Source organism: Enoplosus armatus, chromosome 9 (genome assembly GCF_043641665.1).
Source record: "Enoplosus armatus isolate fEnoArm2 chromosome 9, fEnoArm2.hap1, whole genome shotgun sequence".
NCBI classification, from domain to species: domain Eukaryota; kingdom Metazoa; phylum Chordata; class Actinopteri; order Centrarchiformes; family Enoplosidae; genus Enoplosus; species Enoplosus armatus.
The window spans coordinates 3,620,777-3,636,599 of NC_092188.1; the positions used below are offsets into that span (position 1 = coordinate 3,620,777).

Genomic DNA, 15,823 nt, shown 5'->3' on the forward strand with positions numbered 1-15,823 from the left:
AGTCCAGTGTTTAGCATCAGTAGGCAGATAACAAACGACAATCCGATGCAGCCAATGGGATGCTCCTAATTACCTAATGAACATGGACATGAGGTGATTTGTTGCTAGGTGATTGGTGCGCTTGTTAGGTTAAGTGGTGGGAATCGACAGGATGGTCAAATGTTGTCTCTTACTGTATCTGTTTGTACTGTGTGCTTTAGTTTCCTGCACTTGCCTCCAGTCTCTGTTTAGGATGTTACTTTATAGAAGATGTAGCCATGCTGTAAAATTTGATGAGAATCAGTGGCTTAGTAGAGCAGTTTTGAATGCAAAGTGGGTAATTGTTTTAACTCACAGCAAAAGTTCACCTTGAACTGCTAGCCAAGATGAGGAGCTGGCTACAGAGGTCGTTTTCATTTTCAAACTTGTAGTCTTCAGACCCAGCCGACACAGAGGCAGTTCATCAGCCTTCACACAGCTCCCTCTGGAGCCACAAAAGGCTTTGTACAACTTTTATTTAAAGTAGTGCTCCCTAACACCTGTAATCAGGCTTTGATGCTTAAAATTGGTGCACTTCCCCTTTAACAGGCTTTCAGATTGAATGCAAAGTGAAGTTTTGGGCATATTTGGGGCAATTCTGTTAAATTGAAACATTTTCAACTCGTTCAGATGCATCTTCACCTCAGTTTGTGACACCTAGAGAGAATCCATGTCTTTTCACATCCGACTCATCTTTCCATTGACTTTCACCTCTAAAACTTGCTTTGTGTTTTGCCTGAACACTGCTGAAGATGTCAGAGGCTCCTGAATGTACCAAAAACATATCAAAACCAGCTTCAACGAAGCAACAACAAAGAGTCAAGGCACCCAGAACATTGCCTGCTTTATTCTCTCCATCAACCCCCAACCACTAGTTTTGAATATACTTTTCAAAGTAGCCGCCTTCATTTGTTTGTTTGCAAAATTGCCCAGGCCAGTGTTCCTGTGTGCTCTTGGGTTTTCCCTCTTGACTACTGAGCTTACAGACTGATGATGAAGATGATGAGGATGATGCTGGGGGAGATGTAGGGATGTGTCGTTATGGAAAGCCTCTCAGCATGGCCCTGTCGCCCTCCTGCCTCTTCCCACCTCCCTCTGCTCCCATCCCTCTTCTATTGACCATGTTGCACATTATAAATCAACTGTGAGTTGGGCTACCTTGCAAGTACCCTAATGAAAGCTCATTTATAAAGTGGCTAAATGGTCCTGACAAAAGTCCTAATGAGGAAATCAATAATTCAGTGATTGTTACTCTTCTTATACTAATACGTTCCTCTTGTAGCGCTCTGATTCCAGCTAAGAGAAGGCCATTTTTTACTGTATTCGGTTCTGCGTGTCAGCACTGTTGTAGGTTTTTTTCTGTCCTTGAAGCTTTGAGATAAATTGTGTTGTTGTCTGTTGTTTCTTGGAAAGATGAAAATCCTTTAGCGATCTGTGGGACGCCACTTCAGGGCCAGCATGCTGCTTCCCCTGATGCACATTGTGATTTCCAAACTTTGTCTGCTCTTTCTCCCTCCTTGAATTTTTGTTTTAATTTCTTCACTCTCTTTAATCTACTTATTTACTCTGTAACTCTGTTACTACTTTTATTTATTTTTGAAATGATCTTAGCCTAAGGGGGTACAATGGTTTGTGTTAACTGTTCCTTTACAGATAGGGTGTCTCGTCTAGAGACATGTCTGTCGGTTAGAACAGCTCATCTCAGCTAACGTTACCTTAGATGTCACGGGCACTCCAGCTAGCTTCATCCACAGGCTTACTAGCCTGCATTAGCATTAGCATAGCTCGTCAGCAGATGATGCAGAGTTTATTCCTGTTGAGCGGCATGGGAAGGCTCGCAAGATCAAACAACCATTTGTGTGGCCTGGTCTGCAGGTCACCCGTCCCGACTACAATCCGTTTTTTTGACCCTCGCCAGCCCCGTTGGTAGTCCTGTGGGCTAACATACCTCCTCTATGCCTGCTAACAGGGTTAAACTATGCACGCTAGTAATAGTGGACTCCATTACCCGCAATGTTAATGTTGTGTTAACACCATCTCCACCTTGTGGTACTCTATAGTCCACCTGGCCTTTATTCCCAATTTCTTTTGGAGGTGTAATCTCAGACCTTGTTACTCACTGATGATTTCAGTATTCACCTGAATCAGATCCTCTAAACAAGCCTTTCTAGCTCTTCTTGATCCTCTTGGTTTCACCCAGTTTGTACATGAGCCTAATCACTGCAGTTGTAACACTCTTGACTTGATTCCATCATGAGGGATAGAGGTTTCTGCCCTGATCGTCTCTCCTGTCACATCCGTGGTGTCAGATCACTTTCTTATTCAATCTGAAGTGACACTAGCCTGTCCTTGTAATGTTGATGCTGATGTATTTACCACTCGCCACACTGGTCCGTCGACTTAAACTGTACTTGGTGAGCGATTACCTGTGATCCTGGCTCCTTTCACTGCAGCGACAGGCCCTGTTGAAACTTGTACCAGTGACCTAAACATAAACCATTCTAGTCTCCTGGATTCAGTTGCACCTCTTTCTACCAAACCAGGATGGTCAAAGAGGTCTACCGCCTGGTTTACTGAAGCAACATGTGATATATTATGATATCTCATAATATTAGACTGCCTTAAAATTTGCTTAGCACACTCAGAAGGCTCCCGAATGTTTGTTTTTTATTATTCTTAATTTGATGACCCCTTTCCTCTTGCACCACATTCAGGACCAGCTCTAACAATCGCAAAATCATCTATATGTTATTTATGCCATCTAAAAAATTGCACTGTAAGGTGATTCACGCTGTCCACATAACAAAGCTTGTGTGGACAGTAGCTTTTCTTTTTGATAAATCGAACCATTCTCAGGATAGAGAGGGTGCTGCTACCCTACTTTAAATGTCACTTTAATCAACTGGCCAACAATGCAAATGGCATAAAAAGCAACATATCCAACAGTTCAAAGTCCAACCCATAAGTACACCCAATGGCCATAATATGTGCAGGTGACCAATAATAAATCTTTCCCATCTTGTTCCCTTTCATGTTGGAAGCTAAATTGATGCATTGTGCTCATTAATAATTGTTCATAGAACAATAACCTCATGCTGGAAGAAATTTAAATCTGATTCAAATTAAAACTGCCCTCTAATATTTGTTGAATATCTTATTTTCCCTTCCTATTTTTAAGGTCTGGATTGCACTGTGAGACATCTGTTTGCATGATTAGCATGAATTTAAAGACTTCACAAACTGCTATGTTACATGACACAAAGATGGGTACGACAAATAATCAATACTCCAATAAAAAAACATGACATTTTATTCGTGTAATCATGAGAATATATAATGTACCATAGCAGTATGTGGACAGATGGTGACTCACCCCTGCGGGGTCATTGATCATCAGCCTTAACAATGGGAGTGTGTGCTGTAGGAAGCCCGGGGAGCAGCACCCCAGTCCTCTGTTAATTGCAGGGGCAGGTAGATTACCCTCTTACACCCCTCACTGGGCCTTAATGTTGGGCATGGGTACCCACTGGCCACCCCATGTACTCCCTCAGATGCCTCCCTAACTGGCTTTAGATTCATCATTATGCTTCAATATGTGATTAATGAGCCACATTATGCATTCTTTGGAGATTAATGACTGTGTGATTTTGGTCAGCGGTAAACATTAGAGGTATATTTCCTGTGGAGTTCAGAAGATCCTTTTTCAAGCCCGAATCAAACACAAGTAGACCTTCACAGAGCGGCCTTCTTTTTCTTTTTCATAAGCTCAGCATATACGGGACTAGAGACAGAGAAGAGAAGAAAAGACGCTATGACGTACAGGCTTCAGATTTTGATGTGGGGAAAACACTCCTATGTTTCCTCTTTTCTTGGTCCCTTTGCAGTTCCTGTTGTCTTGTTTCTTTCAGAACAAAGAATAAGCTGTGGTACTTTGAGTTCGGCACTTCGGAGACCTTTTCGGCCACATGTAAGAAGCTCCACGACTTTCTGGAGGTTGAGGTAAATCAAACCACATATTGTCCGTTTTTTGAGCTTTATAGAAAAGGAAAACAGAAAAGAAAAGCAGTCATACATTCTCTGTATTATTAGGAATATTCGATTAAATCATATTCACATAAATGCAGACACAGGTTAGAACAATGGTTGGTTGGTTAGAAATATTTTGGTCAACCCTTGTTCCATAAATATCACAAATTAGTACTAGTTTCAAATTCACCCAGACAAAGTGTTGATGTGTGAAGGCTATCTGTGCACCTTCCCACCCGCTTCTCACTGAACCTCAGTTCAACACACAGGTAATTAGCCCTACACGACCCTGCTGTGTGTGATATTGAGTGATAATGAAGATGCTGTCTATACAGTTCATCTTCCCCCTTCTCAGAGCTATCCACACGATGCAGAGGTCTTTATTAATTAGTGGATGAGAGCAGGTAGGAAGGTGAAGAAGTTTCGAGCTCAGCCCGAAAAGAAAGGCTCAGGTTGAGACAGAAAGAGAGACAGATTCATATTGAAGACAGAAAGGCAGGTTCAGGCTCAGACAGAGAAACAAGCCAAGGCTAAGTCTTCAACAGAGAGTCAGGCTCAGATGGAGAGACAGGTTTAGACTAAGGCAGCGAGAAGGTTCACGCTCATGCTCAGACAAAGAGATAGGTTGCTAAGAGAGACAGGATCAGGATTAGACAGAGAGACAGATTTAGGTTCAGGCTAAGTCACAGAGACATGTTTTGACAAATTTAGTTTCCCCTCTTTCTTTCTCCTTTCTAAAAGTGTGATGGTGTTACTCTGGACCTCAGCAGCATCTCCTTAGAAGGCATTGCCATTCTCAACATTCCCAGCATGCACGGCGGCTCCAACCTTTGGGGCGAGAGCAAGAAGAGGAGGGGTAACCGCAAGGGGGGGAAAAAGAGCCAAGACAAGAGGACGCCAGTGCTCGACCCCAAAGAGCTCATGTTTGCAGTTCAAGGTAGCTTTGACAGCATAGGAATCAACACATTTGTGACTGTTTCACTGTTGCCTGTTGTCCTAAATCCTGCAGCACATATCCAACCTGAAAACCCAGTAAGAGATATATCATCTGTGTTTTTGTTTCAAAACAGAGTTTGTGTTTTTAGCCACATTAGCAGCACGGGTTTAGGGATGACAATGTCAGTCAGTCCACCGTTTTTGGTCCAGACTAAAATGTCTCAGTATTAGCTGGATTGACTAGAAATTTTGTACTGACATTCAGGGTCCCCAGAGGATGAAGCCTAATGATTTTGATGACCCCCCTCATGGTAAATATTACCTGCTAATCATCACCATGTTAACACTGTTATTGTGACGTTGCCGTGCTGAGGTTAGCATTTAGCTCAAAACTCAAAGCTAGCACAGCTGTAGACTCTTCGTCTTGTTTAAAACTTAAAACCCTTTAAAGACGTGTTTTTAAAAAGTCAGAAAACTTGGTGAGGCAATTGGTGAGTCATCAACAGCACTTTCAAAGCCCTGCATGTACTGTAGACCATAGTTGGTTTGCACTTTTGGGCAATAATACCGTATGTTAAATAGGTTTGACAGTGTAGGAGGCTCTTTCCCCTAAAGGCCACATCAGACACAGACAGCCTGTGTCCTTGCTTCTATCAGATAGATCAAAGACTAAACTTTAGACCAAACTTTTCCAGAGTGCATGAATATTTCACCGATGACAAGGTGAATCATAGCTAGCGGGTTTTGTTTGCAAAGAAGAGGTACAATCATGTCACTGTTTGGAACTGTCACTTGTGTATTAATGGTCTGTGTAGGCTCCAGTGGACAGGCTCAGTTAATAGGAGCGGACTGAGGGGTTGTTGGGCATACCCCTGAATCCATTTACGTCAAAAGGAAGCCCGTCAATGGGAATATATGAATGAACGAAGCAGAATGAGTCAGCTGCTTTTTGGTAGCTGGAGAAAAGGTGTGAGCCACTCGAAGGACTTATCAGGGAAATGTTAAACTAAGATGATGAACATGGTAAACAGTACATCTGCTTCAAGTCAGTATGTTAGCATTGTCGTTGTGAGCATGTTAGCATGTAGCTCAAAGCACCACTAAGTTCAGCCTGACAAAGATGCTAGTTTGGCTTTTTGTACGTTATGTATTTTTGAGTACAACCTCAGTGTTTTCTTGCTGAAAACCTGCATCTTCAATTTTGTGGATTTACACAATCAAAGATCAATTGAAGGGTTTTAAGTTGACTTGACAACAATAACAACAATACTTTTAAAGGTGTATTTTTCTCCTCAGAAAGCTATTGTGATTAATTCTGAATTTGTTTCTTTTTTTGTGTTTTATTTTCTATCATGTCTCACTCCTGCACATTCAGGTGATGCACAGTATGTTTTTAGGTTTCATGTTGAGATGCTGTGTTTGTACTCGGTGGATGTTACAATCAGTGTCGGGGCTTGAAACATGGCGCGTCAGTTAGGATCTCCTGACATGGCTGCCAGTGATCCCTTATGAGACTTCACTGGTCAGAACATGACTGGTAGAAAAAAAACCAGATCTCTGTGAAGTTGTCTATGAAGCTTTATACATTTTTTTCCCCTGATGTGATTCAATTTTTTCTTTTCATTGGATTTCAGTAGCTGTTGCACCTTCAAAGAATGTTGATAGTAAAGCTTGTTAAAATCTGTCAATACATCGCAAACTAATCCCTAATTTACAGTAGCAGCATTTACTGTAATTGTGATTAAAAAAAGGTGATTTACGTTGTATGAAAACTTGAGAAAACAAGTATTGTAAATCCCAGCAGGGGCGCTGAGGGAGTTGTAGAAAAACAGCTCAGTCCTAAAATAATCAACCCAAACAAAACATAGACAATGTTGTAACAATTGATGCTGCATGTTGGGATGCTTATAACTCCCCTAATGTGATGATGTGACTGTCAGATGAAGGTGCAGTGTGGCACAGAGGAGGCTGTGAGGGAGATGGTTGATCAATTCAAAGCCCAACCTTGCTACGATGAACACTCCATTAATCCCTGAATAAAAATCAATCAGTTTGGTGTTTGTGGTTCAAAAAAAAGGCCACCGTCTGAACCTGGGAAGGCACTTAGTTTGAGTGGGGAGTGTGTATTTGTGTGCCACTACGTCTCTGTGTGTCAGTGCCCATTTGTGTCTGTTTGTGCCTGTTTATTGATGTGTGTGTGTGGGGGGGGCATGCACCTGTGTGTGTGTGTGTGTGTGTGTGTGTGTGTGTGTGTGTGTGTGTGTGTGTGTGTGTGTGAATGGATGCCCTTGTGGAAGGTGCCCTCAAGGTGAGCAGCCTAACTTGTCAGATCAAGAGAACTGCGTATTTAGAGGTAAACACAGGAGTGCATTAGCCCAGAGGGGGCACCGCCGAGCACGACGCATGGATCAAACTGTTGGCAGGGATTATTTTGTGTGTGTGTGTGTGGTTACGTCTGTGTGTGTGTGTGTGGATGGGTGGGTGGGTGGGTGGAGGGTGGCTGGGGGATGAAAAAACTCTGACCTTTCGGGAGCTGTTAAATCGTCCCGCTGGTGACGCCAGGAGACAAGCCCCTCAGGTGGAAGGGAATGGCTGCAGAGTGAATTATTTAGAATGGGACTGAGGTTTTTGCAGGAGGGGGGGGTCCATGCGTGGGTGGAGGGGTTGATACTTGGGACTGATGCCCCCTGACAAGCCCCATGAAACTTTCATTGGAGGATCGGCCTCCACACACCCTCCTCCTCCTCCCGCCATTCCCCTTTAGTCTTACTTTCAGCTGATGGGCTGCTGGTCCCCGCTCGGCTCCCTCACTGTCTCTCTTTTAGTCCTGTTGCTCCACATGTGTCAGTGTGCAGCCGGCGGCCTCGACAGGTAGTTGTGTGGCGGTGACAAGGACGCCGTTTCTTATCCCACACTCTGACGGGAAGACATGGCTGAGATTAAAGCCCCAGCGCTGCTTTTGTGAATTCATTCATATGACTCCGTCACTCAACTCTGCGTTGTCACCTTCACTGCCTGTGTTGTGTGTTTATCTCAGTCAGATATTGCCTTCATCACTTGAGTGAGGCGCATAATGTGTGTGTGTGTGTGGGGGGGGGGGGGGGGGGTTAGGGCAGTCTCAGTTTATATTTGGCCACAGGCTGCTTATCTTGTGTGTTAATAATTCAACCTCCTTCTTGCGTAAACAGTTGGGTGACTCCATTTGTCTCCCAGTTTATCTCTTGGAGGTAAACATGATGGCTTTTTCTATATTTAGCAGAGTCCAGTTTTGATTATTGTTCCTGGTAATTCATTTGCACCTTTAATGTAAGAAATAATGGTTGGTGATTTAAAATAATAATGGAAATTTGACAATAAATGACACTAGATGAAATCTGACTTTCAGTAAGGCCTTTATTGAAATCGTGTGTCTGCAATGTTGAAATGATCATTTTTCACTCTCAGATCTATTGTCTCAGGTTGTGGTTAAAACAAGACTGTATGTGACATCAAGTCTTGTTGCAAGACAGATATGAGAGTGGCGTCGATCTTCTCATCTAAATTTCAGCAAGAAAGCGAAAAGGAATATTTCCCAAAATGTCAAAATATTCCTTTAAATTAGCTTTAGATGTCGCCTGCGACTGTAAACAGTGTTTGCATTAGTAATGTCAAATATAGTTTGTGTTTTTATTAAAACTGGTCCACTGGTTGTACTGGTAGTCTCTCTGACCTCGTTATATTTGGCAGAGAGGCTCTATGGTCTTCCCGACAGTAAGCTCTCTTGGGTATACAGGATCTTGGTAGCCCCGGGCAACAAGGAATCCCTATCGCCGTGGTGACGCTGTCCATCATACGTGTCAGCGCGGGCCTGTGTGAGCCGTTTGCATTAACGTGAGAAGTCACAATGGGGGGAGCAGCTTTAAAGCCCAGTGTCAGGAGGTCAACCTGCTGGGTATGTACACACACTCTTCCACTCCGACCCTGGAAAGCAGTACACTCACAGTCCAGCACTGAGATAGGGGCAGACGCATGTCCATCACCATGGTGACAGCTGGACACCACATCTCGGCAGCGACAACAACACCTCACGACAACAGCAACATTACCTACGACACTCCTTCAGGAAACCAACGCGGCTCAGATGAACACGACAGCGATGGAGCAGCATTAGTGACAGCGAGCTAACTCGCTCGCACGCACCAAGTGCCTAAAAATGGGTCTTAGTTTCAATTAGTGTCTGCATGCTCCCAGCAGCGAGGCAGCAGCTTCTTAATTTGTGGAGGGACGAGTCGATGGAGAGTCGGAGGCAGAGCGGGCCGCTGAAACAGATGGGCCCTGCGTGACGCTGGGCTTCCAGCAGGGCCAAAATCAATGCTCATAACTGCAAAACAGAAGAGAAATTAATAATTATATTATCACAAGATTGCTGTGCATTGCCGGTGCAATCTAATGATAGCTGTTCTGTTTGTAGCTTGTTGTTCTTGTTGCTTTTTTTTCTTTTTTCTTTTTTTTTAAACTGTGAATTTAAATGTTTCAGAAGCAGAAGTGAGGAACATCACGTCATGTTCTTTTATTCATCCTCACTTTCCTTCTCATTGTCGTCTTTCCTTCCTCACTTTCTTAGTTCATTTCCTTCATGCCTCGTTCTTCCTCTCTCTCCCCGTGGAAATGTCTTGGTTTCAGGATAACATCAGCAACATTTAGAGGCAACAGTGAACATAAATGTTGTATTTATTTGATGTTGAACCATATTTAGCAGTCTCAAACACTACTTCATAGCTACTGAAATCTACTTTTTAGACACATTATTACAGTAACACATGTATGATATGTTCTTGTGTCTTCACAGAATTACACGCTTTGCAAAACCTTTCTCATTTTCTAGTTTTTAATATAAATCAGCAGCCAGTACATGAATTCTCAAGTTGGCCTCTATGATAGCAGCAGCTCTAGTTGATTGGGCTTTAAGTAAGTTCATGTTTTTTTGTGTGTTTTAGACCTGTCTGACCAGTTGCTGGAGGTGGTGGGGCTGGAAGGAGCCATGGAGATGGGTCAGATCTACACCGGTCTGAAGAGCGCTGGAAGACGCCTGGCGCAGTGCTCCTCCGTGACCATCAGGTCAGTCATCAACATGTTTTGTCATGATTTTGTTGTGTTTTGTTGTCTCTTTTGTTAGCATATTTTAATCAAGTTAAATCACCACCAACATTAAACAGTTATCATCACTTCCTGTGAGTTGAACATTAAGTTACCTGGTGCAACATTTTAAGATTCTGGTTTTATAGATTTCCACAAAGTTTAATTGGAACATGTTTTCTTCACTGACAGAACCAGTAAATCCCTTCCGATGCAGATTGATGGGGAGCCTTGGATGCAGACTCCCTGCACTGTAAGTCATTAAATGTCTCCTCATTGTGTCTCACACACATGTGGTTCATGCAAACTGGAGCCAGTCCACCAAAACATTAAGCAGTGATATATTGTAGGTGTAAAAAATCAAAACAAATACTTTGTACAGGGGAAACATTATTTACCTCATTCTTTACATATATTACATAACCTATATACACTTTTTGACATGTGTAATGTTGCAAAATTACATTATTTGAACACAAACCTGCATTGCCTCTCAATGAGGTTGATGCGTGATGACTGTGAGAGGTGTTTGTCAATGTGCAGCGGTGAATCAACTCACTGTGACTGTTTAACAGGAGTTTAGAGAGTAAAACCAGACAGTAATGGGGGGTTTTTCTGAACTATTCTGGTTTAACGTTTCCAGTCTGTAGCACCTCTGACGACACCTGTCCTCCATGTTGTGTGTTATCAGAAGTGTGATCTGTGTTACTCCTGTAACCACATGTACATCACTTTCGCCTCCTCAAACAAATCCACTGATGGCGGTGATTCCATTGGAATTAATTAACATCTTTGTGGACTCTATCAAGAACCTTAAGTCGTCCTACTGTATTATATTATTATTGATTGTCTTTAATTTACCGACTTCTTAGGAAAAATCACAGAATGCAGTTAGAGTATGTCTTCTATCAGGAATTAAGCCCGTCTAATTAATTTGGGATGTTGCAATACAAATGTTGTGATGGATGTAAAACTTACTTTACTTGTTTATGTGGGACGATACACAATAATTTACATCATTAGGATATAAATGCCAGATCTTACTTAAGTCGCTAATTTTTATTTGCAGTTCCTGGGCAGGTTGACATTAAGAACTAAACACAGTTCCCTGTCGAACAAGGTCTTAAAGGACTGTTTTCAAAATAAAACACAGGTTGGCATCTAGTGCAGTATCTGTCCCTTGCATTTCTCCCACAGATCATTGCTTTGTGTTTTTAGTGCAGTAATTTATGATAACAAATACTTAATGATGCAAGTCTTACTTCTTCTAATTTGCTTACCGTCTGCATCTCAAACATGTACTTCGACAAGTGTTTGCCCTCTGTCCAAGTTGTTCGTTTTTCAAAACGAAACTCCTCAGTTTGCGTTGATTACGGTTGTGTTTAGCTTTAATTACATCGCCACTGCAGATGAGGTGCTGCCGAGATTTACATATGGATCGCTCAGGCAGAGCAAAAAAACCCAGTGCGTGACAAAACGAGTAGCCCGCAAGTGCTCTTGTGTCTGCTGGCACAACTCCACGGAGCGAAGTTAGGATCTGACAACACATAATTGTGCTGCAATGATTTCCACGGCGAGTTATTCATACTGTATGTCGGAGCTGAATTTGAATCAGTCGACCTGTTAAATGCTTATAAAAACAACACAGTTCAAATGGGATGTTAACCCACTAATTATTAACAACAACAACTATGCAAATGCATCTCAGTTCCTTTGCATGCATAACATATTTAACACCATCCATCCATTTGCATTTTGAACCGACGTATGACATGTATCACTGTCTCTTTGATAACTAGGTCTGAAGTAATTGCTACAAACTGAATTTCTACTCTATTTCCAGACATGATTCTGGTAAAACGCCACTATGTTTAGTCTTCAATTTTATGCCCTCTTAGTTCGGATTGCATTTGATGGCCAGGGAGTACATTACATACAAAAAGATTAAAGACAATTAGACAGATTATGTTATTTAGAATCATATTGCTCTGTAACCTGGGTTCTTTACACACATAAATGCTTAATGCTGCATCTTTAAAACAGAGCTTAGTTGTCCTCCAGATTTATTTCAGGTATTCCTTTAGATCTTCCTTATGTGACGATTTGCCTAAAAAGGTTATCATTTTTTGTGTTTTGTAAAGCACATCAGAAACATTAAGTTCAATCATGTTTAATGATAGCAGAAACACTACAAAAGCTGGTAATTGCTTCTGAGTCAGAGTGCAACTACAATAAATGGCAGCTTTCCTTTGAAGTGAATGTGGTCCCTTTAATGCAGATGGTAGCATTTCCTCTCCCCATTACTGCTTTTCGACTCTTAGTGCAACAGCATAATGAACTATGTGCTTAATATGACAAACCTTGATGGTTGATATTTGTTGTTCCATTGATCTACAATTTCAACCTTCAACAGAAATGGCATCATTGTTGGGAAACAGGATATTGGCACACATATTATAAAGCCCATATTTTACCATAATACACCATAATGTATGTTACCATTCATTATATGAGACACGAACCCCAGGGATTCTCAAAGTTTGCCACATTAAGGACCCTTAAAAGTACACTTATAAGCCAACAGGCCCCATTTGACAGGAACCCAAATGGATCCAGGACTTGTATGGGAGGTTTTTATGTTGTTAATTCATTACTGAATACAAATATACAATATAATAAAATAACAAATCTGCCCTTAGGGATTTGAACCCAGGACCTCCTAAAAAATCAAGAATTTTAACTCTAAACCAACAAGCCACATAATATGTTGTTCAAACAAGGTAAAAAAAAAAAACTGGAGACTGGAATATTCATTAGAAGTGTTGAACTTTGTTATCATTAGTGGGACAAGACAATTAGACAATTAGATTTCTTGACACACCAACTTAAGTTTGATATTTCTGCTGTCCAAGTGGAAATTCTTGCTCAAGACCAAACCGGACAACATCACTGTCCTCAGGCCCCACTGTGGATACTTACTTTTAGGAATTTGGCTGTTTTGTCTGACCAAAACTAAAACAAGGAGGAGAGAGTCCACACAGAAAACAGGAACACAGACCACGTTAGCTCACTGTGCCATTTCCTTACATATTTCCTTGTAATGCAGCCTGCCCAACAGCAAGCAACACCAAACTGAATCTCAGCTCTTTGCTTGTTTCTGACTCCAGATCGAGATCGTCCACAAGAACCAGGCTCCCATGTTGATGGGAACGCCACAAAGCAGAAGCTTCTTCTCCTCCATTGTCAGACGAACACGCACCGAGAGCAAAGACTGATCCGTCGCGGTTCAAGACCTTCGAGTCCGCACAAGCACCCGCAGGGCAGCGGTCACAAGTTGATCACCACTCGGGCCCATTAGAGAAGGGGGGGGGTCTTTCATGCCTGTTTGATAGCCCAGCGTACGGTAGCAAACTGTAGGTTCAGTATGTATCGCCTGCAGCATGGAGACGTCACCGAGAAGGACTAGGATCTACAGTGTGTAGAGTAGTTTAGCTCCAAAAATACTGAAGCTATTTCGGGAAGTCCAATTTTTCTAAAAGTCTGTTTTTATTTTTGCTGTTGTGATCTGTGCCATGTGGAAAAAACCCACAGATGAATGTGTTTTGTGATATGATGCATTTATTTATTTATTCATATTTTGCTGCTATTGATGTTTTTTAACAATTTTTTGCATTTGCATACCCCTGATGCATGATGGACAGTGAACGAGGTTGTTGGAGCCGACATATCTGGAGTTTGCAGCTGATCTTCCCCCGAGCGTTTAGTACAAAGTGAAGTGTCTTTGCTCAGCGTTTCTTCAGCGCTTCACTCATGAATGGCTTCAAGGAGCAAAAAGACAGAGAATCACTTTTGCTTTCTTTTAATGGTTCCTGCAAGTCATCCTTGTCATGTTTTGATCTGCTCTGTTGCTGCTCCGTCAGTGAAAAGATTAGGAATGATTATTGATCGTCATAAAAAATGCATGACACTCTTTGTTTCACGTTGCACGAGAGATTTCCAGACAGTTTTACCAATTGTGTGCACTCTTTCTGTCGCATGAGTGACCAAGATCTGTTTTGACTCTTGTGGAAATTGATCGTATTTTGAATCTACATCGTCAGTGCTGCTCGGTTTTAACCATATCATACTTTATCTATGAGATGGCTGCATTTTTATGGGATCCTGTGTTTTTTCTGAACAGGTACTCAGGTACTTTTAAAGTGAAAAACAAGTGAAAAAAGTATCTAGACTGTATGTTTGTACAATGACTGCAGTTTGACGTCCTCTGGTCATTGATTTGCTCTGATGTCCACTGTTGAGTGTTTACAGTCTGCTGCGCATACAAGCGTACATTAACCAATTAAAGTCTAAATACAAAATGGCTATTGACATATATATTGTAAAAGCTTGATTTAAAGAATCAATACTGAAAATCAATCCCATCCAATAAAGTACAGTTTTCAGAGGCATTTTAAAGCCACACACACCAATAATTCATAGTGCACCTTTGAAAGATTTTCATTCATTTTGAACTGCTTATTTCATATTAGAGTCTCCTTATACTAATAAGTGGCATTAATCTGGATTGTTCTGGTAGTGTTTCGGTGAATTTCTGCATATAAGTTGTATTTATGTCATTCAGTCTCACCAAAGACAAATACACACACCACTTCAAATTTCAGGGGATTTGTTACAGACCTAACAGCATAACACACACCTGATAAATGTGTTGTTTTCAACAGAATTGCACTCCTGCTCGTTTTTCTGAGAATAATTATAGGCTCGACTGTTTCAGTCTTTAAAAGTGCCATACCCCAGTGGAGACTGAGGTCTGACGAGTCTCCATCTCTTTGCTTTGTACTTTGCAGCGTTTGTACAGTGAGGTTGTATTTTTGTACACAGTATTATTTATTTTTCCGCTTACTGCTTCACTCTAGAACTCACACCATGTTGTTCTGCCTAAAACAAATAATGCCTGCCACTGTTGACTGAGAAAAATGATAATGGAAATAATTAAAACGCTTTTGTTGTTTCACATGGTGTTCTGGTGTTCTTTGTACATTGACCTTTGACCCCCCCTGACACACATTATGGTCCTTCAAGTCCAACTGAAATTTCAATTCTACTCACTTTCTTTTTGTGTGTGGAAATATAAACTAGGTCACTGCAGTTATTGTGCATATTTCTCCATTTTTCTACAATTAGACATCTAGCCCTTCTTCCATTTAATTTAATTTGTATTTTTTACTTTGCTCATGTTTGTTGCTGCTGTTTGTCCTCATCGTTGTCCTGCTTTATCAATGAAGCTGAAGATTGTTTACCACAAAGTGGACAATAAAGTTCCTAATCAGCTAACTAACTCAGGGTGGTAGGGCAGTTCCCATGGTAGCGGATGAGTGACACGTGCAGTCAACTGCTGTAGTGCGCTACCAACTGGACGACGTCACAGCCCTGTAGCCTACGAACGCTGATAGAAAACTTGAGTGTGGAAGTTAGCTTTCATTTTGTTAGGATTGACGCTGATTCCCACTGGCTATAGGTGAACTTAATTTTGTTATTTACCAGTACCAGTGATTTGAATCGCAGCATAGAGGACAGGGTCATAGAATAACACAGGAAGTGTTCAAATGAATCACAAATTAGGACTAAGAAAGGGCTAACAACGTGCCCTCCGAATTAAATTACCTGTACCAATAGTTGTTACCAAAAATTCATAAAATAACACTAATGTAGGGGGCACTATCACTGC

General features: G+C 41.6%; 1 protein-coding gene across 9 annotated transcripts in view; it reads left to right on the plus strand.

Moving 5' to 3' along the window:
* Positions 1-13,370, plus strand: part of dgkb (diacylglycerol kinase, beta) — a 57,992-nt gene extending 44,622 nt beyond the window's left edge. For all 9 annotated transcript variants that reach the window (XM_070911299.1, XM_070911300.1, XM_070911304.1 and 6 more), the window contains 5 exons: positions 3,927-4,017; positions 4,786-4,981; positions 9,957-10,077; positions 10,288-10,348; positions 13,263-13,370. In XM_070911299.1, coding sequence (XP_070767400.1) covers positions 3,927-4,017; positions 4,786-4,981; positions 9,957-10,077; positions 10,288-10,348; positions 13,263-13,370 — 577 coding nt within the window. The remainder of the gene's footprint in view (positions 1-3,926; positions 4,018-4,785; positions 4,982-9,956; positions 10,078-10,287; positions 10,349-13,262) is intronic.
* Positions 13,371-15,823: the final 2,453 nt, after the last annotated feature.